At 69.9% G+C, this 22,904-nt stretch overlaps 1 protein-coding gene across 3 annotated transcripts; it reads left to right on the forward strand.

The window, feature by feature from the left end:
* Positions 1-958: 958 nt before the first annotated feature.
* AP2A2 (adaptor related protein complex 2 subunit alpha 2) lies at positions 959-22,544 on the forward strand. 3 transcript variants are annotated; one of them, XM_037517328.2, is made up of 22 exons: positions 959-1,047; positions 5,251-5,319; positions 6,373-6,515; positions 7,192-7,385; positions 7,593-7,722; positions 7,902-8,003; positions 10,135-10,243; positions 11,026-11,176; positions 11,683-11,851; positions 12,555-12,692; positions 14,364-14,546; positions 14,888-14,985; positions 15,287-15,518; positions 15,598-15,771; positions 17,373-17,536; positions 19,167-19,249; positions 20,248-20,337; positions 20,578-20,701; positions 21,342-21,458; positions 21,611-21,680; positions 21,793-21,927; positions 22,219-22,544. In XM_037517328.2, the coding sequence occupies exons 1-22, from the start codon at positions 981-983 to the stop codon at positions 22,294-22,296; spliced, it is 2,820 nt and encodes a 939-aa protein (XP_037373225.1). In that variant the 5' UTR covers positions 959-980; the 3' UTR covers positions 22,297-22,544. The 3 variants fall into 3 exon arrangements, with proteins under 3 accessions (XP_037373225.1, XP_037373226.1, XP_054553392.1); XM_037517329.2 differs by having other exon boundaries at positions 11,029-11,176; XM_054697417.1 differs by lacking the exons at positions 14,888-14,985; positions 22,219-22,544 and having other exon boundaries at positions 21,793-21,832.
* The last annotated feature ends 360 nt before the right edge of the window (positions 22,545-22,904 follow it).

Here is a 22,904-nt window from a genome sequence, read left to right on the forward strand (position 1 = left end):
AGGGTGGTGAGTCTCCTGCTCCATCACAGCACGCTGGCGGACAAGGGGCAGCATTTGCTAAACGTGTGGGAGTGACAGCACGCCGGCGCACAGCGTCGTCTACAGAGGCCGGGGCCCGAGGGGCTGAGTGTGGGCAGGGGCCGATTTTGCTCTGCTGCGTGGCCCTGCGTCTTTCTGTGCGTGATTTAAAGTTCCCGTGACGGGGGTGGGGTGGGGTGGGGGGTGGGGCTAAACGTGCAGGACTGGAGCCCCGGTGAGGCCTCCCTGTGGGTCTGGGCCCCACCACCCTGATGGGGAGGTCATGGTTCCCCAGCGAGGCCAGTTGCTCCCGGACAGGGGCCCTGGGGCCCACGCAGGCTCCCTGGGGTCGGCCCATGGGTGGAGGGGCTCTTCTAGATGGAGCTGCAGTCCCAGGTTGTGGGGGGGAGGTGGGCAGTCATTTCTTCCTAGGCCTCCGACTCCCCGCTAACAAGGGAGGCGGCAAGCTGCGGACAAGGGCGGGCTCACCAGGCTGGGGGGCAAGTGGGAAGGATTGGGGGGGACAGGCCCCTGTGCCCCACTGCCGCGCCCCACTGCCTTGCCCTGCTCTTTGCCCCTGTCCTCCGCGTGCCCCTGGAACCTCGGCCCCGCGGCCTCCGCGCCCCAGGCCACGTCGGCCTGTCCCGAGCAGGTCCGGCCCGCGCTCGCTGCAGCGGTCCGCAGCGGTCAGCCCCTCGGGGCGCGTGGCCCGGGCCGCGTCGCCGGCCGCCTCCAGGGGGCGCCCGCGCGCCGCCTCCACGTGCCCGCCCTCGACGTGCTCGCCCCCGCGCCGCTCGTCCGAGGTCGGGCGCGCGCGCGGCGCAGAGTGTGCGTGCGTGCGCGCGCCGCTCGGAGCCTGAGGCGGCTCGGGCTGAGGCGGCTCCTCGGGCGGCGGCGACGGCCCCCGCGCCCCGCGCGCCTCCTGCCCGGTCCGCCCGCCGCGGCCGCGCCCCGGGCCGAGGATGCCGGCCGTGTCGAAGGGGGACGGGATGCGGGGCCTGGCGGTCTTCATCTCCGACATCCGCAACTGTGAGTGGCGGGGCGGCCCGGCCGGCGGGGGTCGCGGCCCGGCGGGCGGGGCGGGGCCTGGGGCGGGACGGGGCCCGGGGCGGGGCCTGGGGCGGGGCGGGGCCTCGCGGGGCGGGCGGCGGGGGGCGCAGGCCGGGCGCGGGCGGGGGGGGGCAGGGGCGGGGCGGGGCCTGGGGCGGGGCCTGGGGCGGGGCGGGGCCTCGCGGGGCGGGCGGCGGGGGGCGCAGGCCGGGCGCGGGCGCGGGCGGGGCGGGGCGGGGCGGGGCGGGGCGGGGCGGGGCTGGAGGGGCGCCGAGTTGGGGCGCGCGCCTGGCCCGAGCGTGCACCGCGCACTTTGCGGACCGCCTGGGTCGCCGCTGGGGGTGCGCGGCCGCCGCGCGGCGGTGGCCCCCGGGACGGCGTCTGGGCGCGACCCGCTGCGGGGCGGCGGCCCCGGGCCAGGCGGGCGCCCGGCGGCGAGGAGCGGGGCGGCCTCGCGCCCCTTCCCCCGACGGCCGGAGCGCGGCCCCCCCCGGCGGCGCGCGCGCCGCGTCCTCGCGCGGTTGCCAAGGCGATGGCGTCTGTAGCTCCGGCTTCCGCCGAGGCTGTTTCCGCCGCGGGGCCTCGGGCGGGGCTCGGCCTCGGCCTCGGCTGGCGGCTGCGGGGCGCGCGGGCCGGGGCGCCGGCCTTCCCTCACAGCCCGGCCCCGGCCAAGCGTCGCGGCGCCCGCGGCGGCCCCCGGTGCCCCCCCGCAGGCCCTGCGCGCGGCCGGGCCCTCCCGCGGGACAGGCGCTGGGCGGGTCCCGGCTCCGTCGCCCCGGCCGGCCCCTCGGCCCTGCAGTCCCGACGGCCTCGCGTCCAGATGTCGCGGGAGCCCCGCGGGCCGGCGACCGCCCCGTCTCCCGCGCGCGGCCGGCCTCCTCCAGCGCCGGGGTGGCCCCGGGCCGCGCGCCCCCCCCACCGGGTGGCCGCGCTGCCTTGCTGGCGGGAGACTCGGGTTGCGTCCACCCTAGATGGCCAGTCGCGCCTGGCCCTCGGTGGTCTGGGGCGCTGGCCGCCGCCGTGGCCTGAGTGGTGCAACTTGTAGGTGCTTGAGGGGCAACTTGTAGGGGGAGGAGGGGGCAGGACTGTGTCAGAGCAGCAGCTCTCTGCCGTTAAAGTTTGCACAGACGGGCCTCTCTGAGGGCGCAGGGGTTAGTCCCAGCCCTGTGAAGCTGTCCACAGCCTCTACAGCACAAGTTCGGTCCCCGGCCAGGGAGTGACCCACAGGGCGCAGCAGACCCCGCCTGTCTCCCCGCTGCTCCCCTCAGCCGTGTGTTTCAGTGGATCCGCCTGTTCTGCTCCCCACTCTGTCTCTGGGGAGTCCTCTCACCCCACACCTTTAGTCTGCACCCAGCTCTTGTGTGCATGAATAAATCTTTAAAAAAAAAGACTAAAAAAAAAGTTTTCACTGACTCCAATAAGCTGTTTCAAGTTGTTAACTAGAATTCTCAGGCAGCTACTGAGAAGGTAACTCAAAAAATGTGATAAAAGAAACAAGGGTATTGGACCTCCCTAGGGGCGCAGGGGTTAAAATCTCAGTGCTATGAAGCTGTCCCCAGCCTCTGCAGCACAAGTCCATCCCCGGCCAGGGAGTGACCCACAGGGCGCAGCAGATCCCGCCTGTCTCCCCGCTGCTCCCCTCAGCAGTGGATTTCAGTAGATGCACCTGTTCTGCTCCCCACTCTGTCTCTGGGGAGTCCTCTCACTCCTGCACCTCTGGCCCGCACCCCAGTTCTACACACACACACACACACACACACACACACACACACACGTCATGTATCTGACCAAAGAGTCGTGCCCAGAGTGCATGGCGAGCTCAAGGATGCACAGGGGACCCAGCCGCAGGTGGTGGAAGAGACTGGCTGGCGTGCATCAAAAACAAGAGGATAGATTAGTGCACGGGTACTTCCCTAACGGAGACACAGAGGCCGACCCCCACCCCAGGCCTGTCCCCCAGGCCTGTCCCCCAGAGGGCACTCTGGGCTTCGTCCTGCGACAGTCGGAATTGTTTGGGGTGGCGCCTGGGGCCGGTCTCAGCCGCGCGCGCTCTGAACCCCGTGGCCCCGCTGGGGAGGCTCGCTGCCCGCAGCTGCTCTAGACAGGGGGTGGGACACTCCCCTCCCCGCTGCGACGCCCCTGCCCACTCTGCTCTCCCGCTGGGGGAGGACCTGCCGGAGGCACGGGGCCTTCTGCCGCTCGCCCCGGTGGCCCCGCCCTCAGGGCCCGCCCGCCCAGTCAAGCCCCGCCTTCCCCAGTCAAGCCCCGCCCCGGCGGCCCCGCCCTCCCCAGTCAAGCCCCGCCCCGGCGGCCCCGCCCTCCCCAGTCAAGCCCCGCCCCGGCGGCCCCGCCCTCCCCAGTCAAGCCCCGCCCCGGCGGCCCCCGCCCTCCCCAGTCAAGCCCCGCCCTCCCCAGTCAAGCCCCGCCCCCAGCAGGACCCTGCGCGGGAGCCGCCCCGGCCTTGCGGGGCGCTCCCTTGGGCGCTGCGCGGCTTCTCGCGCGGCCGGCGGGGCAGCAGGCGCCGAGACTTCGTCCCCTGCGCGGCGGGGGTGGGGTGGGGGGGAGGGTTGCCTCCCGCCCGTGCGCGGTGGGCGCGGGCCGTCCCCGGGGCGCCCTCCCGGCCGGTGGGGGGGGGCGGCGGCGTGGGGCGCGTTCCGGCCCGGGGTGCGCGTGGCCGGCCGCTGTGGGCACGCGCCCCCCCGCCCTGCCCCCGCTGCCCCCGCTGCCCCCGCTGCCCGAGCCCGCCGCCCGCGCGAGCCTCTCGCTTCCCCGCGGCGGCCGAGGCGCCTGGGCCTCCCACGGCCGCTCGGAGAGGTCGGCGGACCGGGCGGCCCTCCCGGCCGCGGCTCTCGGAGACAGACACCGGGCCGGCCCGGCTTCGCGGGCGTCGCTGGCTGCCCCGGCCTCCAGGGCCGGCCGCCCGGGCCTGACCAGCCTCCCCGCCGCGCGCCGGCCGGGCGGGGAGCCGCCTCTGGGCCCGGGGCCGCGCGGGAGGGGCGCGGTGGGCGCGGGCGCCTCGGCCTCCAGCCGGCCGCGCGGAGCTGGCGCCCGCCCCCGCCGGGTCGGGAATCTGTCGGAAGGTGAAACTGCCCCAGCGCTGCCGCCCGCGTGCCCGGAGGCGGCGGGCCGTGGTCCCCCCGGGCGCTGCCGCTCGCCCGGCTCCGGGGCGGATCTCGGCCCCGGTGCGGCGGCACAGCCGGGCGCCGCGGCCTCGCGCGAGGAGGCGCAGTACAGTGGCCGCCGCGCTCCGAGATGGCCAGGGAGGCCGGTGGCCACAGTCGGGCTTCTGGGGCCCGCCCCGCCCCCCCCCGACGGCTGGGCTCCCGCGCGGACCGGGCCGGGACTGGCGTTTCTCTAAGTCTGAGCGTATTTTGAAGTGGAGGGCCGGGCTCTGGCCTGTCCCCGGGGCGCCCTCCTGGCGGCGCTCCCTGCGGCCGGCCCCGCGGCTCCTCTCCCACCGCCGCCCTGCCGCAGGGCGTGCACCCCGACACAGCCGCTGGAAACAAGTTCTGGACGAGGGCCCTGGCTTCTGGCCCGGCCTGGCCGCAGCCTCGCAGCTCGGTCACCCAGGCAGGGCCTCCTGGGGCTGGTGCAGCCCGTGGCGGTCTTGGTCCCGCAGGCACCGGCGGGCCGTCCGGCACAGCGGGTACAGGACAGGCCCTAGCCCGCCTCCCATCTGCTCCCCAGCGGCAGCCCCGGCTCGGTCCTGGCGGCCAGCGCCGGGCAGCCGCGCCGCCTGCCCCACAGCCCCGTCCCGCTAACTGCTGCCTCCTGCCAGCCTAGCCCAGCCCTGCCCTGCCCGCACGCCGGAGCCGGGACTCCTGGCCCGCCCACGTGAAGGAGCGAGATCTGGGGCTGCGGGCGTCCCGGAGCGGGGGCGACGGCCTTCAGGGCCTGGCGAGTGGTCTCGAAGGGTCTTGCTCCCTGCAGAGGCAGAGCTGCAGGGGCCCCAGCGCCCAGGGCGCCCAACCAGCCCCCAGGGGCCTAACTAGCCCTGAGGGGCCTAAGGGCGGGGCTGTGAGCAGGACAGGGCGCTTGGAAGGTATCGGACACGCCAGGGGCCAAACCCTTGGGCACCCTGACGGGGCGGGGCCAAGGGTGCAGCTGGGCGCGACAGGGAGGGCAGAGGCCAAGTCTGTAGCATGGCCAGGCCCGGGCGTTGAGCATGTGTTTGCTTTTTAGGCAAAAGCAAGGAAGCAGAAATAAAGAGGATAAATAAAGAGCTGGCAAACATTCGATCTAAGTTTAAAGGTGAGTGTGTTTAGCTTTTTCTAGAATTTGGAGTTCAGCCTGGACGTCCACCCACGGTGGACTGGCAGGGCATCCCGCATCTGGCCTTGTCCTCGGGGTGGTTGTGCTGCCCCGAGGCCCTGTGTTTCCCCTGCTCGCCCTGCCCCGCCCCGCCCTGCCGACTGCGCGCAAGCCCCCTCGGGGGCTCATGGCCAGGCAGGTGTCCACTCTGGGCAGGCCCAGGTGGCCATCTGTCCACCACGCGGGCCTCTGGGTGCTGACAAGCCCCACGGGCCCGGCTGCGGGGTGGACGGGGTTTTGCCTCCGCGGGGTGGCTCCCGCCGGCTCATAGGCGCGGAGGTCCGCTTCTGTGCGCTGGCGCCCCCGTGCCTGCGCGCCCTGTTGGGCCTGGGCATCAGCCAGCGCGGCGCTATGCGGTGCGCCGCCTCCTGAACAGGTAGCCCTCGGAGAGGGTGTGCTGGGGAGGTGGGGCGAGGCTGGCTGCGCCCAGTGGGAGTCCGTGGCCCCCGCACCTCCGCCCGATGTAGGGCGCTCACCCCTGGGCTGCTCTCTGGCTCAGGTGCCGCCAGCCAGCGCCGCCAGCCCTGGGAGCCTGTGCCCCGCCCGCTCCGGCCCTGTGCATGGCGAGGGAGGCAGACCCTTGCAGTGTCCTTGGCCTGCGCCTGCCCCGCCCTATGGGGAGCGGGTGTCCCACGGGTGTGGCCTGCGGTTCCGGCAAGGGGCAGCACGGCCCCTGAGACGTGCATTTGCCGTGTGAGCGGAGTGCCAGCCGTGGGGAGACTGCAGCGGCGACCGCTGCTCTGTGGTGCAGCCCTTCTCTGGCTGCCCGGCTCGTGGCTGGCGCCAAAGCATTGCCCGATGGACGGTCACCTGGCGTCCTCCCGCCTGATTAAGGGCTGAGCTGGTTGTGGGAGGCCCCGTGGCTCCTGCAGCCCTGGCGGGTCATGGTAGGTGGGAGGAGGCGCTGGCGCAGCAGGCTGCAGACCCTCCTCTGGCCGGCGCCCTGGGCTGAGAGTCCCTGCTAGCGGCCCCAGCACCCCCACCCCCCCGCAGGCGACAGGGCCTTGGATGGCTACGGCAAGAAGAAGTACGTGTGCAAGCTGCTGTTCATATTTCTCCTGGGCCACGACATCGACTTTGGGCACATGGAGGCCGTGAACCTGCTCAGCTCGAACCGATACACGGAGAAGCAGATCGTAAGCGGTGCCCGCAGCGCGTGGGATTCCTGCGAGGAGCCGTGTGGCTGCTCTTCCCAGCCAGGCCCACCCTGCCCCCGTGCCACCCCTGCGCCCCCCCAGGCTGACCGGCAGGCAGAGGCTGTCACTCTGCTAGCCAAGGACAACCCCAGGCAGAGGACACGGGAGCCCGCGGGCCACTGCGCTTCCTGAGCGGGAGCTCGGCTGGCACCAAGGGAAACCAGGGCAGGTGGGGGACGCCCAGCCAGGGTGGCAGCTGAGGGGCGGGGAGCAGCTGGTGCTGACGGCGTCCATCCACCAGGGGCCCCAGGGCTGCCCCGTGCTTATGGGAGGGTGGCGGCAGCGGGGTCAGGCGGCCCGGGTCGGGCTCCAGACAGGGAGGGCGGTGGTCAGCTGGGCTTCAAGGAGCCCTGTGTCCCCGGGAGAAGGCCACCCATTCACGATGCTTCCCCCGGCTGGGCGAGTGGTGCTGGAGGGACCCCACGGTCCGACTCCTGGTGGTCACCTGACCGGGAGTCCACACCCCGGCACATGTTGAGCCTGACTGGGTGGGTGCCCGCACCTTCACCGCAGTGCTGAGTGTCCGTCCCAGGGCCTGGGCAGGCGGGCAGTGAGTCTGGGTCTCAGCTGAGCCACCTGCCCACCCCCCGGCGCCTGACCCCAGCTCCCGCCGCAGGGCTACCTGTTCATCTCCGTGCTGGTGGGCTCCAACTCTGAGCTGATCCGGCTCATCAACAACGCCATCAGGAACGACCTGGCCAGCCGCAACCCTACCTTCATGGGCCTGGCCCTGCATTGCATTGCCAACGTGGGCAGTCGGGAGATGGCCGAGGCCTTTGCCGGGGAGATCCCCAAGGTCCTGGTGGCTGGGTGCGTCCCTGGGACTGGAGGAACGTCAGGCCCGCAGGACTCGAGGGCGTGCAGGCGCGCGGCTTCCCTATCAGTAGCGGGAGGGGGCTGGTGGGAGCTGCCAGTTTAGGCCTCAGGGGCGTGGGGCCAGCCTCGGGGGAGCCTCGGGGAAGGGACCCCACTCTCAGGCCCCCCCGGGCCGTGCTCTGAGGCTGGGTCTGTCTCCAGCGACACCATGGACAGCGTGAAGCAGAGCGCCGCGCTGTGTCTGCTGCGTCTGTACCGGACGTCCCCCGACCTGGTCCCCATGGGTGACTGGACGTCCCGGGTGGTCCACCTCCTCAACGACCAGCACCTGGTGCGTGCCTGGCGGCTCCGGAGGGGCCAGCACGGGAAGTAACCCTGCTCGGCGTGGACGCAGGGCCGATGAGCCAGCCGGGGCGTGGCTGCCAGTCTGCCCTCTGCCAGGCGTGTGTGCGGGCGGCTGCAGGGGGCAGCGGGGGCCTGGCAGAGCCCCACGGCCGGTGTGTCTTCCAGGGTGTGGTGACCGCAGCCACAAGTCTCATCACCACCTTGGCACAGAAGAACCCTGAGGAGTTCAAGACGTCTGTCTCGTTGGCTGTGTCCAGGCTGAGCAGGGTGAGCCACGGCGGGGCTGGACGTGGGCCGGGTCTTGGCCTTGCTTTGCTGAACGACTTGCAGATTCACCTCCTGATTGCGAGGTGTGTGGCCCGGTCGTTGACCGCAGGGGTGATGCTGGTCAGAGACTGAGGTCCTCAGTCCCCTTGTGTGCTGCAGGCCCCTCCCCTGGGCCCTCCCCCCATGCCCCGCGGCCCCCGTGCCTGGAAGCCCCCCACAGGCTATCGAGGATGGTGCTGAGGATGCCCCCCGCGTCACAGCTTCCAGGCGCGTGGTGTGGCCGCAGCTCTCCGTCCGTCCGTCACATGTATTAGATCAGCCCTTCTGTCACCAGGAGGCTTCTTCCCGCTCAGGCAACCAAACTGATTCTGGGCAAAGCTGAGAGGCTCCCAGCCTGTCCCACACAGAAGCCTGGCGGGCAGCCCGAGCGCCCAGAGACACTGCGGCCACCCACCCTCTCTAGGGCCCAGGTCAGCTGAGCAGACAAGGTGCGGGGGTCGGGGGCACCAAGGCGCTGAAGGTGCCCCCGGCAGGAAACAGGTCAGGGTGCAGTGCCGAGGGCTGGCCGGGGAGGATGTGCGCTGCCCTGTGCCCAGCAGCCTGTCCTGGCGTCCATGCCTTCCTCAGGGCGCTATTTCAGCCCTGCTGGGTTTGTGCGTGGCTCTGGGGTCTGGGAGGGCTGTGCACCATGGGGTTGTCTGCTGTGACTGCTGGCCTGGCTTCCCCGTGCTGGCGTGTGCCCGTGGCCCTCTTTGGTGCCCCCCTCCTGGCTGTGGATGCACCATGTCTTCGGGGCCCAGCGTCCGTCCAGGGCATGGGGCTGCGCCCCTGCTGGCCATCGTCCATGGCGCTGCCGCGGGCCTGGTGGGACACACGGGCACCTCAGGACGCCCGTCTCTGGCGGATGCACAGGGAGCTCGGGCCCAGCGTGTCTCCATCCTGAGTTTTTAAGGTGGGCTAGGTGGCTGCCCGGAGCGTGCGTCCCTAAGGCCCTGGGAGGGCGCCCCGTCCCTGCAGCCTTGGGCCCCTTGCCAGGCCTGCCTCCTGCCCTGTGCAGGGGAGTGCTTTCCGCCCCTTCCTGTGGCGGGTGGGGGTGAGCGTCGGCTCATGCCTCCACCCGGTCTCTCCTCAACCCGCTGGGCTGCAGCAGGGCTCCAGGCTCTCCTGCTGAGCTGTGTGAGTTCTGAGCACTGCTTGGACAGGACCCCCGCCGCCGGCGTGTCGCTTCAGGCTTCCTCCCACTGCACAGGGCCCGTCGCTGCGGGCGCCCCAGTTGTGGCTTCGGCCCCTGCCGGGTTCGCTTCCAGCACTGTGCTGTCAGCCGGGGGGTGGTTAGTACTGTGCACCCTTGCGGCCTCGTCGCAGTCTCGGGGCCTCCGGAATGTTTTTGTTCACGGTGTCGGCAGAGGGTTTGGCTTCACCATTTTTATCTTTAGCTTGTCTCACACACCACACGCGCCTGAGCTGACGTGTCCCTGCCTCCGGCTGCGTACGCACACTTGTGCACACCTGTCTGTGCGTCATCTGTTTGTGCGCCTGTCTGTGTGGGGCACAGCCCCACTGCTCAGTGTGACTGACGGCCCTGATGGGCCCTCAGAGTCTTAAGCAAACGGGCACTCACCTCACTGCAGGAGGAGCCCTGTGCTGAGTCTGGCCAGGTGGCAGGGAGAACCTTCTGGAACATGGTTATTGAACCCTAAGGGTCATACTGTGAGCTTTGTAGGGTGGAGCCACCTGTCTTGCTGGTACTGGAAATGGGAGGTGGCCGCTGGGCGTTAGTGGACGCTTCTTCAGAATGGAGCTGGCCAGGGCGGTGGCTCTGGGGAGAGGGATGTGCGCCCTCCAGCTTGGTGGCTCAGGGCGGCTGCCCCAGTGGGGGTGCAGGGGCTGCAGCCTGGGTCCTGGGTGGCTCCCTCTGAGGGACCCCAGCTCCGCTCTGTGACTGGGTCACCAGGGCACCGGGCCGGGGGCGCTCCAGGGTCCTGTGGGACGGGCAGTGCCCCTCGCCCTGTGGGGCCATCAGTGGTGTGCGGCACGGGGACCTTGGCAGCCTGTGTTGCGGCCCCGTCTGATAGAGCACCCGCCCCACGCCCGCCCTGGACGCCACGCAAGCTGCCCCGCCGTCCTGTAGATCGTGGCCTCGGCGTGCACGGACCTGCAGGACTACACCTACTACTTCGTCCCGGCACCTTGGCTGTCTGCGAAGCTCCTGCGGCTGCTCCAGTGCTACCCACCCCCAGGTAAGGGCCACGCAGCACTGCCCAGAGCTCGGCCGCCCGCTCTGTGAGCCCTGAGCGCCGCGTGTCCTGGCGCTGTGAGCCCGTGTGGCCGGCTGGGTGGGATGTGCTTGAGGTGGCCGCCGCCTGAGCTGCCGGCACCTGCGAGGATCCAGGCGGCCTCGTGGGGGTGTGTGCCAGTGCCTGGCGGTCCTTGGGGTTCCCTCCGAGCTCCTGGTCCTGCTCCAGGCTCCAGGGGTGCAGTGCGTTCCGCAGGCATAGCAGCATCTCCTGGGGTTGGGCTCTGCCAGGCTGGGGGTGGCCAGGCCGCCCAGATCTGCTCTCTGCGCCAGGGCCACCCCTTCCCGCGGCTCTTTCTGCCTGATGGTTCTTTTGCTCTTTTATTCTTCCTTCTGCCTGGGCCCTCCTCCTGCTTCCTTCTGCCTGATGCTCTTCGGGCACTGCCTGGCCTGCTGTGGCCTGAGCCTGTGCTGGGTCGTGCAGACCGGCCGGGCCCTCCTCCTGTGTGGCCCATCCTCGGCCCGCGACTCCGCGTCTTGGGGCCCCAGAAGGATCTCGACATTCTCCTCCCTCGGAGCGTCTTCTGCTGACCGCGGCCACAAGGGTCCCTGTTCCCTCCAACGTTTGTTTTGTTCGAGGTGTCTCTTTCTCTTGGTCCAGACGGTGCTTCAGCAGGTTGTGCGTCAAAACTGCCTGGGCAGTCACCTCGGCGCCTGAGCCCTCCTGTTGCACGAGCGGTTCGTGGGGGGCCGGGCCGGTGTGGTGACCCCATCTGTCTCGCCCAGAAGACCCTGCGGTGCGCGGCCGCCTGACCGAGTGCCTGGAGACCGTCCTCAACAAGGCCCAGGAGCCACCCAAGTCCAAGAAGGTCCAGCACTCCAATGCCAAGAACGCTGTGCTCTTCGAGGCCATCAGCCTCATCGTCCACCACGACAGGTGGGCAGCCAGCCGGTCCACGTGGTCTGCTCTGGCGCCACGGGCCCCTTCTTTGTCTCCCCAACGCCTGGTGAGTGTGCCGGCCAGGGCCTCCGCCTGTCCACTTAGCTTGGCCAGCGGCAGCCTCTTTGAGGCTTCTCGTGATCCTGCTACGGTGCACCAGGAAGGGGTGAGAGTCTCACCATGTCCGTCTGGTTCCCCCGGGAGCGCAGAGGGTTGGGTGCCAACCCCTGCGTGGGGTTTGTTGTCCCCTCGGTGCTGCTGACAAGCGTCGTTTCATGGGACGGAGCTGATGCTGGGGCCGCTGGAGACAGTCTGTGTCAGAGCAGCTGCCGTTGAGCCCGGGCAGGGGCAGGGCGTGGGAGGGGTGTGCTGGGCTCGCTGGCCCTTCTGCGAGGCCTTGTCCTGCACGGGAGCTTGTGCAGGGGAGCCTGGGCTGCCTGGGGTCTCGGCTCTGGGCTGGGCACCCTGCCCGTGGCTGGGAGCCCCACGCTTCTTGCCCCCAGCGAGCCCAACCTGCTGGTGCGCGCCTGCAACCAGCTGGGCCAGTTCCTGCAGCACCGGGAGACCAACCTGCGCTACCTGGCCTTGGAGAGTATGTGCGCGCTGGCCAGCTCTGAGTTCTCCCACGAGGCTGTCAAGACCCACATCGAGACCGTCATCACCGCCCTCAAGGCAGGTGCAGCGGAGCGGTGGGGGTGCGGGCGGGCGGGAGGCCCGTGGCTTCGGCCAGGGGAAGGCCCAGCCGCTCCTTCGCTGCGCATGGCAGACTCCTGGCACACGCTCGGCCACAGAAACAGCTCTTTCTGGGGAGAGGTATAAAGCATTTTGTCAAAAGAGAGCTCGGTTTTTCCGAGTCATTAAATTTCCCAAATTGGCAGAGCCCCGCTGGGTGCCTACGCGGCCTGGCCCGCAGTGCACACCCTGCTGGCCTGAGCAGGAGGTACAGGCCCACCCCCCCTCCCCCGAGGGGCTGGCTGAAAGGCATGGCAGGCCGGGTGTGCCGGAGTTGGACCCTGGGGTATCTGCAGCTGGAGGCCCTTTGGTTCCTTCCTGGGCCTGGCCCTGGAGTATGGTTGGGCCACTGCGGTGGCAGAGCCCTTTCCTGGCAGATGTGGTGGGTGTGGCCTGCGTGGGGCACTGTGCCTCAGGCTGCCCGTGGAGGGGCAGCTGCCGAGAACTGTGACAGGCCAGGTGGTGCACAGGTGTGCTCTGTGGCTGCGCGGGTCAGGCGCTCCCGGGGGGGCTTCCAGGGCTGCCTGCGGGTGCCAAGGGGGTCAGTGGGCTGGAGTCAGGGGTGCGGGACAGAGAGGGTGCCTGGGACCTGGGCGGGCCCTGGGAGAGCTGCCGCCCCGAGTGACCCTCCCGTCTGCTGCAGACGGAGCGGGACGTGAGTGTGCGCCAGCGGGCTGTGGACCTCCTCTATGCCATGTGCGACCGCAGCAGCGCCCGGCAGATCGTGGCCGAGATGCTCAGCTACCTGGAGACTGCTGACTACGCCATCCGGGAGGAGATCGTGAGTCCAGGCTTTTCGGGAGCGCTTGAATGGTGGTCGGCAGGCGTCTCTGGCCCTGCCGGTGCCGCGCCCACTGGTCTGCAGCCGAGCCTGGAGCCAGAGCCGCCCTGCTGCTCTGCCTAGGAAGGGGGACGCTGTTTCCGTGACTGGGTGTCACCCCGCAGTGCCTGCGGTGTGCCCACAGACTGTGAGCGGCGGAGGGGTGCCGGGCCAGGCCTGGCGGGGCTGGGGTCTGGCTGGTCAGCCATGCGGCCCCGGCCTGGAGTTTTCCTGCAGCAGCCTTGGGCTTGGTGGGCGCCGTCCCCCTTGCTCCTGCAGCCGCTGGGGTGAAAGGAGGCCCTGAGCCCGCCGCCAGTCACATTGCCATTCGGAGGTTGTTTGGGCTATGGGTCGAGTGTGTGTGGCCACGTGGCCGGGCTGGGCCAGATGCCGGGCCCTGGTGTGGTGGGGGTTTGTGCTCAGTGGTGGAGAGGAAGGTGGCCGTGCTCTGGAAGAGGGTGCCCACCCTGGACCCGGGAAGGGGCTGGTGGCTCCTGGCCCAAAGTCCCCAGCAGGCACGTGGGAGAGGGTGGGGGCTGCCCGGCCGGCCCGAGGCCTGTGGTGGTGGGCCGAGGACTGCGGTTCCCCAGAACGAGAGGTCGGGTGGCCCGTGCAACGCCGGTGCTTGCTTCCCATCCCTGAGCAGCAGCCCCGGTCGGCGCCAGCTCCGGTGTCCCCACTGAGAGCTCTGTCCACTTCTGTGCAGCCAGGTGCACTGTGAGTGTGCACCCAAGCCACGTGCTGGGTGCCGGGACTCTGAGACAGGTGGACATGGCCCGGGTCCCGTCGCAGGCCACCTGGTTCAATCCACGAGGAGGGAGGGTCACCCCAGGACTCCACACCTGCTTGTGTGGGTGGGGGTGTGAGGTGGACGGAGGCGGGCTGGCCCCAGGGGCCTCCGGGGAGGCCTCGCCGTAGCGGGAGCTGAGGGCAGGGCTTCTGCAGGAAGCGGTGGTCAGCGTGTCCAGGGACAGAGGCATGGAGCTCTGTGGGGCAGCCCAGAGCGGTGTGCGGGCATCTGGCAGGATAGGTGCAGGCCGAGGCATGGGGACGCTGGCTGGCGTGGCGTGAGGGCGGCATCTGCGGGGCGAGCTAGGGCACGGGTGTTTGGGCGAGGGCGGCGCCAGGCCTCCCTCCATGTCTCCGCGCGCTCACTGGGGCCATCACGAAGAGCCAGCGGACAAAGGACGGGCCAGCCTCCAGCGGGGGTGGGCGTGTGAGCAGACTGGATGGTGCTGGACTGCCTGGGGGTGTTCTGGGTGGTGGGTGTGGCCTGGACGACCCCTCTGGAGAGCTGAGGGGTGGGCGAATGGGTGGGGTCTCGAGTCCAGGGGAGGGGGAGAAGAGGGGCCCAGGGCAGACAGGTGAGAAAGGCCAGCCGGAGCAGGGCCCCGAGGACAGGGCGCCCAGAGAGCCGGCAGCTGGCTCCTGCTCTGGCTCTCATGAGGCCCTGGCTCCACTGAGTCGCTCCACGCCTGCCCGCCTTGGCTTTCCTCTGACGTCTGAGCCCCGCACCTGCGAGGCCCCTGCACCTGGGTGGCCCCACACCCGGGCTCCCCGCCCGGCAGGAGCGCCGCACTCTGCGTGTGGCCCTGGGGGCTGCGGCCACCGCCCTGAGCGGTCGTCCCCCAGGTGCTCAAGGTGGCCATCCTGGCGGAGAGGTACGCCGTGGACTACGCCTGGTACGTGGACACCATCCTGAACCTCATCCGCGTGGCCGGCGACTACGTGAGCGAGGAGGTGTGGTACCGCGTCATCCAGATCGTCATCAATCGCGACGATGTGCAGGGCTACGCCGCCAAGACCGTGTTCCAGGTGAGGCCCGCCGGCCCCCTCCCCCCGCAGGCCCCGCCCCACCCTGCCCCGCCGGCCCTGCCCCTCGCACCCCCACCTGCCTGTGGGGGCTGCTCTGTGTACCTGTGGGGAGGCACGTCTCCCATCCACAGCCGGGTGCACACTTGGGCCCAGCCCTTGTCCTGGGTGGGCTCTGCCTCCCCCTCTTGGGCTGCTGACATCTGTGCTGGAGCACCAGGCAGGGCAGGACTGACACCCCTGGGAGACTGCAGGAAAGCTTGACCCCCCCCCAGGGGAGCTCTTGGGGCCTGGGCCTGGGGCCTGTTTGGCCCACCCGTCGCAGCCCCTGTGCTCCCCCACAGGCACTCCAGGCCCCCGCGTGCCACGAGAACCTGGTCAAAGTGGGCGGCTACATCCTGGGGGAGTTTGGGAACCTGATAGCTGGGGACCCAAGATCCAGGTGAGAGCCCTGGGGGCCAGGGCCTGCACCCCCTTCCTGGCACCAGCCAGTCTAGGCCTTTGTGCACGTGCTGGGGGCATAGCCGCAGCTTCTCCACACAGGCGCTGCTGGGCATGCGGAGTCGTGGCCGGGCCCCGACACCGCTCCCGGGGCTGGGCGCCCCTCCTGGCCCCTCCCGGCCCCTCGCAGGCATCTGTGGCTGGTGTGGGCTTACGTTCCCAGCCTCCCTCCCCGTTCTCTGCCCAGGCCGCGGGGCTCCGACGCGCAGAGGGAGGGGTGACGCCCTGCTCTGGCCCCACAGCCCTCTGGTTCAGTTCGACCTCCTGCACTCCAAGTTCCACCTGTGCAGCGTCCCCACCCGGGCCCTGCTTTTGTCCACCTACATCAAGTTCGTGAACCTCTTCCCCGAGGTGAAGCCCACCATCCAGGATGTGCTGCGCAGCGACAGCCAGCTCAAGAACGCCGACGTGGAGCTGCAGCAGCGGGCTGTGGAGTATCTGCGGCTCAGCACCGTGGCCAGCACCGACATCCTGGTGGGGCCCGCCCCGCCCCGCCCCAGCCCGCCCGCCCCAGCCCGCCCGTCCCTGTGGTTGCTGACCCCGCCTCCCGCAGGCCACCGTCCTGGAGGAGATGCCCCCGTTCCCCGAGCGCGAGTCTTCCATCCTGGCCAAGCTCAAGAAGAAGAAGGGCCCGCGCGCGCCGGCCGACCTGGAGGAGGCCAAGCGGGAGAGGAGCGCCGACGTGAATGGGGGCCCCGAGCCCACCCCGGCCAGCGCCAGCACCATGGTGGGTCCCGCTGCAGGGGGCGAGGCTGCGGGCTTGGCTGGGGATGGAGCCTGAGGTGCCTTCTCTGCAGCAGGGACCCAGAAACCGCTTCTGTGCAGGCGGGGGCCAGGCCCGGGGGGCAGTTTCCATCAGCAGGCTGCCTTTCAGGAGCCATCCTGGGCTCGCCGGCCCCAGGGCCTGCGGCGGCGTCTGGCTCGGACGCAGCTCCTTGCCTCTGGGGGAGCTGCGCCGTGCAGCTACCCCGAGCGTCCTCTGGGCTGCAGGGAGGGCTGAAGGGCAGCTGGATAGCATCATCCGTCTCCAGATGCTGCCCTGTGACACGGGCACCCGGCTGGTGGCTCAAGCTTTGGCAGGAGGTGCCCCAAGGCCTGGTTGGGTCAGGTGGTGTCTGCCCACACGTCCCCGGCGGAGCTGTGCTCCTGATGCCGCTGATGCCCTCTGGTTCCTGGCACGCCGTGGGTACTGAGCGGGTTGCCCACTGGCCTGCCGGTTCCATGCTCGCCTCGCAGTGCGCGTGGCCTGGGGGCGGGACTGGGTCTGTCCCCCCGGCCCTGATGCTTGCTGTGAGCAGGCGTGAGGCTGCTCTGGTGCCAGGGGCAGAGCTGGGGGACGGGCGGGCAGCATCTTGGAGACAATGGCGGATGTGTGTGTTGCCCTGGCCGGCGTGTCTGGCACTGACACACCTTCCTGTGGGGCTGGCACGGGCTTCGTGGTCGCGGGGCACTCTGGCCGTCCTGATTCCTGCTCCTCTTGCTGCCCAAGGCCTGCAAAGAGGCGGTGGGTCGCACGCTGCAAGTGGGGCCAGAGGGGCAGCTTCACCGCGGTCTGCTGATTGGGTGCGAGTTTATCGCGCTGGACAAGAGATGCTTCCCATATTAAATAACGTTGGCGTGGGCCTTCAGGTGCCAGGGACACTGGGGCCGCCGAGGCCTGGCCGCGGGCTTCGCACAGGGCAGGGGTCCCTGCTGACCCTCCTCGGCGCTCAGACCCCCCAACAGGGCGGTGCTAGCGAGGGGATGCTGAGCACAGGCTGGCATGACCCCACCTCGCAGCTCTCCCCGTCTGCTCTGGCTGGCTCCTCTGCAGCCCCTCCTGGGGTGCGCGTGACCAGTGTTACCCCTCTGGGGTCTTCCTGGCCTGGAGGAGTGTGCCTGCCTGCTCTGCCTGCGCACCCTTGCCGGCCGGTCCTGGAGGGCGACCGTTCTCATGCCCTGGGCTGTGTCCTGCACCCTGATGCGCAGGTGCATTGCCTGTGTGGGGTCACTGGGACGCTGCAGCTTGAGCAGAGGGCCCTCGGCCCTCGCCGGCCCGTGTGTGGCGCGCCCGAGTGCGTCTCTTGCTGGTGAGGGCGGTGCCCCCCGCTCCTGGGGGTGGCCAGCACCTGTTCCCAGATGTGTGCCCTGGCCAGGGTGAGCCTGGAATGGCTGTGGGCTGGGGCCACAGGCTGCACTGGCTGTGGCAGCAGATTGTGGGGTTGGGACCGGCCTGCCAGCAGGGGCTCTGCCCTCAGAGGTCAGGGCGCTGCGGAGCCGGGCGTGTGGCAGGTCCATGGTCGATGCCCTCCTGGAAGCTGACACGCAGGCCCTCTTCCTCTCTCCCAGTCCACGCCTTCTCCGTCTGCAGATCTCCTGGGCCTGGGGTCTGCCCCGCCTGCTCCCACAGGTCCTCTGGCCTCCTCTGGAGGGGGGCTGCTGGTGGACGTGTTCTCAGACTCGCTCTCCACGGTGGCGCCGCTTGCTCCCGGCTCCGAGGACAACTTCGCCAGGTAGTGGGGCTCCCGCACCCTGCAGAGAGCCGCTCCTGGCCGTGCCTGGTCAGCGGGTCAGTGGGGCTGCGCCTCTCGGGTCGCCGGCCGTAGGTGCTGGGGCTCGCACATTGGGTGGGCTTGCTCTGCGGGCCTTGCCCTCTGTGGGTGGCTGGTCCTCCCTGAGGACAGCGAGTGCTCCCGGGAGGGGGTGGTGGGCAGCCCGGGTGGCTCCTTCTCGGCGCCCCTCTGGTAGCCGAGCTTCTCTGTCCTCACCCTGTCTGGGGGTCAGGCTGCTTCCCAGCGCGCCCTTGGGGCCTGCGCAGCCAGAGGCCGGTCCTCCTCTGGTGCGGGTCACAAGCTGGGCCGAGCTGGGCATGCTGTGCGGTCGCTATCTGCCGGGAGGACCCTTATCCTGGGGAGGCTGCCCCCTGCCCACCCTGCCCCGCGCCTCCCCCAGCACCCGCATGCCTCCCCGCCCTGCGCCTCCCCGCCAGCTGCTGTGCGCTCACAGGCGCCTGTGCTCTCGCAGGCGTCGTGTCCTCTTTTCCCCTCACTCTGGGGCTCTGTCCTGACTGATCTTAGAGTTTGGCCAGCAGAAGTGGGGGCCCTCCAGGGGCATGCGGGCGCTGGTGATTGCGCCAGGTGGGGACAGGGCTGTCGGGGCCGTGCCGGTGCTTGGGAGTGTGTGGCTGGCTAGACTCGGGGCCGTGCCGCGGGGGTCCCACTTTCTGTTACTGTGGGACATGGCTGGGGAGGGGCCAGTCCACAGCCATCTCACATCTGGCTGAAAACAGATCTCTCTCTGCCTGGAGCGTGGGGCAGGCCTGAGATGCCCCGGGGCCTGCGGTGGGCCCTGCACGTCTTGGGTGGTGCGGCCTTCACGCTGGACTCCTGCCTGGTGCAGCCTGTGTCGAGCTCCTGGCAGGGCCCGTGCTGAGCACAGGCCTCCTCGTGGTGGGGCTCGGGCAGGGGTGTTTCAGCGGGGCCCTGGGCGCCCTGGGGCTGGGGAAGGGCGGGGGTGGCCGTCCACCGCCAGCTGGGCCTTGTGTGGTCGGGCTGGCGGCCCCAGGCCCCTAGCGGTGGGCAGCATTTGACTGTGTGATGGGGCGGCACAGGGCTGTGAGCCCGAGGAGGATCTGGTGTGGGGTGGGTGGGTTCGGGCTGGTGGTGTCCATGCTGTGGCCTTGGACTCCCGGCCTGGAAAGTCAGCACTGCCCCTCGGCCCCAGAGGCGGTTCGTGTTGCTCCGCATGACGCGCTGGGGTCGTCTCCCATCCTCTGCAGTGGGCTCGTGGCCCAGTGGGGGTGTGAGCCAGGTGTGGATGGGGCAGGGTCCCTGGCAGCGTGGTTCTGTCTTGTGTCCTGGGGGTCAGTTCTGGGGTGGGCACGTGGGTCTCGGGTCGGCAGGGGTTGTGTGTGGGAAGGCGCTGGGCTGGGCTGGGCGGGGCTGGCCGGCAGGGGCTGGTGGGGCAAGGCCCGGGCCCTGGCGCAGGTGCTGCTCCAGGCCTGCGCTGGCCCAGGGCTCCAGGCTCCGCAGCGACGGCCCTGCTTTGGGCTGTCTTCCCTCCTTGGGGCTCGTGAAATCCCTTTCTCGGGCAAACCGTGTTTCAGCAGGAGGCTTCGAGTCACGCGATCGCCTTCTCTTGCAGGTTTGTCTGCAAGAACAACGGGGTGCTGTTCGAGAACCAGCTGCTGCAGGTCGGCCTCAAGTCCGAGTTCCGGCAGAACTTAGGTGGGTGAGGGCCCGGCCTCAAGCTCTCCTCGCGCGGGACGGGCAGGAGATACTTGCAAACCGGACGTCTGATGAAGGTCTGGTTTCTAGAACATGGAAAGAACCGGACGGCAGGAAACAAATGACCCGGTTAGAAAGGGGACGAGGCTTGAGCAGACTCTTCTAAGGAGCCGCTGCTGGCCAGCACCCTGGGGCGCCACACCCCGAGGCCACCAGTGCAGGGGGCGGGAGGTGGGGCCGTGCTGCCTGAGCATTGGGTCTTCCCCAGGCCTCCCACGCAGCCAGGCCCCATCTCTGGGTCCAGTCAGGCAGGAGAGAGGGCAGGCACGGCTGCCTCACCCGGCTCACCCAGCGTGGCCACAGCGGGAGGCGGCGCCCATTTGGGGGGAGGGAAGGGCTTCCACACTGAGGGCGCCCACACGGGGACAGCACGTGAGGGCCGGTGCCTCCCCAGGGGCCACGGGGCAGCGTCGGCAGGAGATGGCGGGCGCCGGAGGCCAGGGCCGGTAGCCGCGCGGGGCTTTTGTGGGCCGTGGCGGCTTGGCTGGCTTTATTGTTTCTTAAATTTGAAAATCGAACTTGGGTAGCTAAGCTGCTTGTTTCTCACACGCGTGAGGCTCAGTTTCCACTCTGAACTCAGGGTGTGAGCGCGTCCACAGGCTTTCGCAGGGACTTCTGTGCCGTGCGCTGGGCTGGGCGCCTGGGGCGACATGCCAGCTGGCAGCTCCTGGCTCCGGGCCTCGCTCGGGCACAGCAGCCCTGCGCAGGGGCGAGCCCCGTCCAGCCAGGTCGCCCTGGGTCCCCGCAGGCCTTGGGCACAGACCCGCGTGCGCTGCCCCCGCGTGGGGCTGGTGCTGGGGCCTGGCACGGTGCGCGGCCGAGAGGCGGCCAGTGGACGCGGAGCCTCGCCCGGGCCTGTGGCCTTTGGTTAGCGGGCGGGTGCTTGACCCCACGTGAGGCCCGGTGCTCCAAGCAGCAGACTGTCCGTCTCCTCTCAGGGCGCATGCTCATATTCTACGGGAACAAGACGTCCACACAGCTCCTGAGCTTTACGCCCACGCTCGTCTGCTCCGACAGCCTCCAGGCGGATATCCTGCGCCTGCGCCCTGGGCGGCTGCGCTCTGGCTCAGCGAGCAGGGTCCTTTCCGCGGGCTGGGTGGTCGCTGCCCTCCCTTCACGGTCCTGGTGCTGCCGGGCTCAGCCCGGCTGGGTCTCGCTGGGTGGTGGGCTGGGGCCACCCCACGTGGCTGCGGGTGGGTTTGGGGATGCTCCCTTCTGTCCCTCTGTGAGGGCCCGCCGCCTTGCCGTGGTCTCCTTGACAAGCACACCCCTGAGCCTGCAGAGCAAGCCCGTGGATCCCACGGTGGACGGGGGCGCCCAGGTGCAGCAGGCCGTCAACATCGAGTGCGTGTCCGACTTCACGGAGGCGCCGGTCCTCAACATCCAGTTCAGGTGGGGCTGCGGGCGCCAACTCAGCCCCTTCCGGCAGCTTCCCTGCGAGCTCAGCGTCTCTTGCCCAGGGCCGTTGGGGCGAGGGGCCGGCGGCCAGCCAGGTGGATGCTGGCCTGGTGCGTGGCGGTGGGCGGAGAAGTGTGTGCTGTTGAGGCTGCGGGACTGGTGCCACCTGCCTGGCCAGTGCTCTGGGGCTTAGCCTGGGGCCCACGCAAGGCTGCTGCCGGCACTGCCCGTGGCCAGTGAGGGCCTTGCAGCTCACTGTCAGGTGTTTGTGAGGTGAACCTCTGGAAAGCTCGCTTTCAAATGCGAAAAACAGAGCTGAAGGGCGTGTCTTCCGCAGGGGGTGGGATGGCCTGCCTGACCTGCTTCCCGCAGGCAGACGCCAGGGCCGCTCACGGCCCAGGAGGCCACAGCACATGTGGCAGCCTTGGCTGAGGGCCAGGCCAGGGCCGAGCGAGGGGCTGTGGGCTGAGGGCCTGCCCGGCTTGCCGCCCGCACCTCCCACTGCAGGCTGGGGCCTCCCGCCTACACGCTGGCGCCCTCTCTGCAGGCTGGCCGGCCAGGAATTTGGCTCTCTGTTGGGTCTTGGCCTTCCTGCCTGACCGTGTGCGCCTCCCTCCCTGACTGTGGCTCACAGGTACGGGGGAACCTTCCAGAATGTGTCTGTCAAGCTGCCCATCACCCTCAACAAGTTCTTCCAGCCCACGGACATGGCCTCTCAGGATTTCTTCCAGCGCTGGAAGCAGCTGAGCAGGTGAGCCGGTCAGTGTGGGTGAGGCAGGGCCGGGGCTGGGCCGGGGCTGTCTGAATGGGGCCTTTGGCTTCTGCCTCACCCTGCCCTCCAGTCTCCACCCTGCGGCCCCAGCCCCCACTCCGCCCCTCACGGCCCCCACCCCGCCCCTGCAGCCCCCAGCAGGAAGTGCAGAACATTTTCAAAGCAAAGCACCCTATGGACGCTGAGGTCACCAAGGCCAAGGTAGGAACCACGGGCCCAGGTGTTTGCCCTTGAGGGCAGGGTAGGGGTTGGTGGGTTGGGCGGGATTGGGGGGCCAGCGTCTGCCTGGGCCTACCCTGTGCCTCCCCGGCAGATCATCGGCTTTGGTCCTGCGCTCCTGGAAGAGGTCGACCCCAACCCTGCCAACTTTGTGGGGGCCGGCATCATCCACACCAGCACTGCCCAGGTCGGCTGCCTGCTGCGGCTCGAGCCCAACCTCCACGCCCAGGTCGGCCGCTCGGGGACGCTGCCCAGCGGGTCTGTTGTGAGGGTGATGTGGGGCCCAGCGTGGCGGGGGCGTCTCCACAGAGGTAGCCCTGGCTCCCCAGCCCCCACCGGGTGATGCCTGTCTGCCCATCCACCTCGCGCTGGTGTTGACGACGGGCGGGTTGGAACGGCGCCCCTGCCTGGTGGTGGAGGGGCCTGCGAGCCTGCTGAGGCGCGGGCTGGGGGCGGGGCCCGGCGGGGGCGGGGCGGGGCCTGTGGGCGGGGGCGGGGCCTGACGCTTGCCCCGCCACAGATGTACCGCCTGACGCTGCGCACCAGCAGGGACGCCGTGTCACAGAGGCTGTGTGAGCTGCTGTCGGAGCAGTTCTAGTCCCCGCGCCGTGGCTCCGGCACCGTTGGCCGCTCCCGACGGCCGGCCCCGTCCAGACGCCACTGTGCGAGGCCCACGCCACCGCCCTGGCCCTGCCGGGCAGGCCCAGTGCAGGACTGCAGCTGGCCTCCCAGGTGGGGAGCTGCCCTGGGGTGGCCTGTACGGAAATCAGGGCAGTTCTGTGGCCAAAACAACAAATTAAAGGGAAATTGGAAGTTTGAATGAAAATGAAAATTTGGTTGGAGTTTTATTGAAATGCTCCTGCTTTGTAACGGCAGCTGGTCTCTGGTGCTGTCCACAGAGGGGCCACTCTGACCCAGTGTGGGGGGCATCATGGTGTGGGAGGCCCCCCCAAGCTGCTGGCATTGTCCTGGGGTCCTGGTTCAGGCCCAGTGTCTGTGGCTGGCGGTCGCCTCCATGGACAGCTTTCCAGACCCCAGTGGGGGCCTCTGTGTCTGATGGCCGCAGCCAGCCGTCTCCTGGCTGGACATTACTGCTCCCTGCTTTCAGCACTGGGTCCCCAAAAGCCGTGTGCAGCCCCTCAGGCTTGCAGTGTGCAGGGAGGCGGCCCCGCTGCCTCGGGCAACCCTCCTTGTGGACTTCAAGTA

This window comes from Talpa occidentalis, unplaced genomic scaffold (assembly GCF_014898055.3).
Source record: "Talpa occidentalis isolate TD23 unplaced genomic scaffold, MPIMG_talOcc4v2.1 talOcc4.17, whole genome shotgun sequence".
NCBI lineage: Eukaryota > Metazoa > Chordata > Mammalia > Eulipotyphla > Talpidae > Talpa > Talpa occidentalis.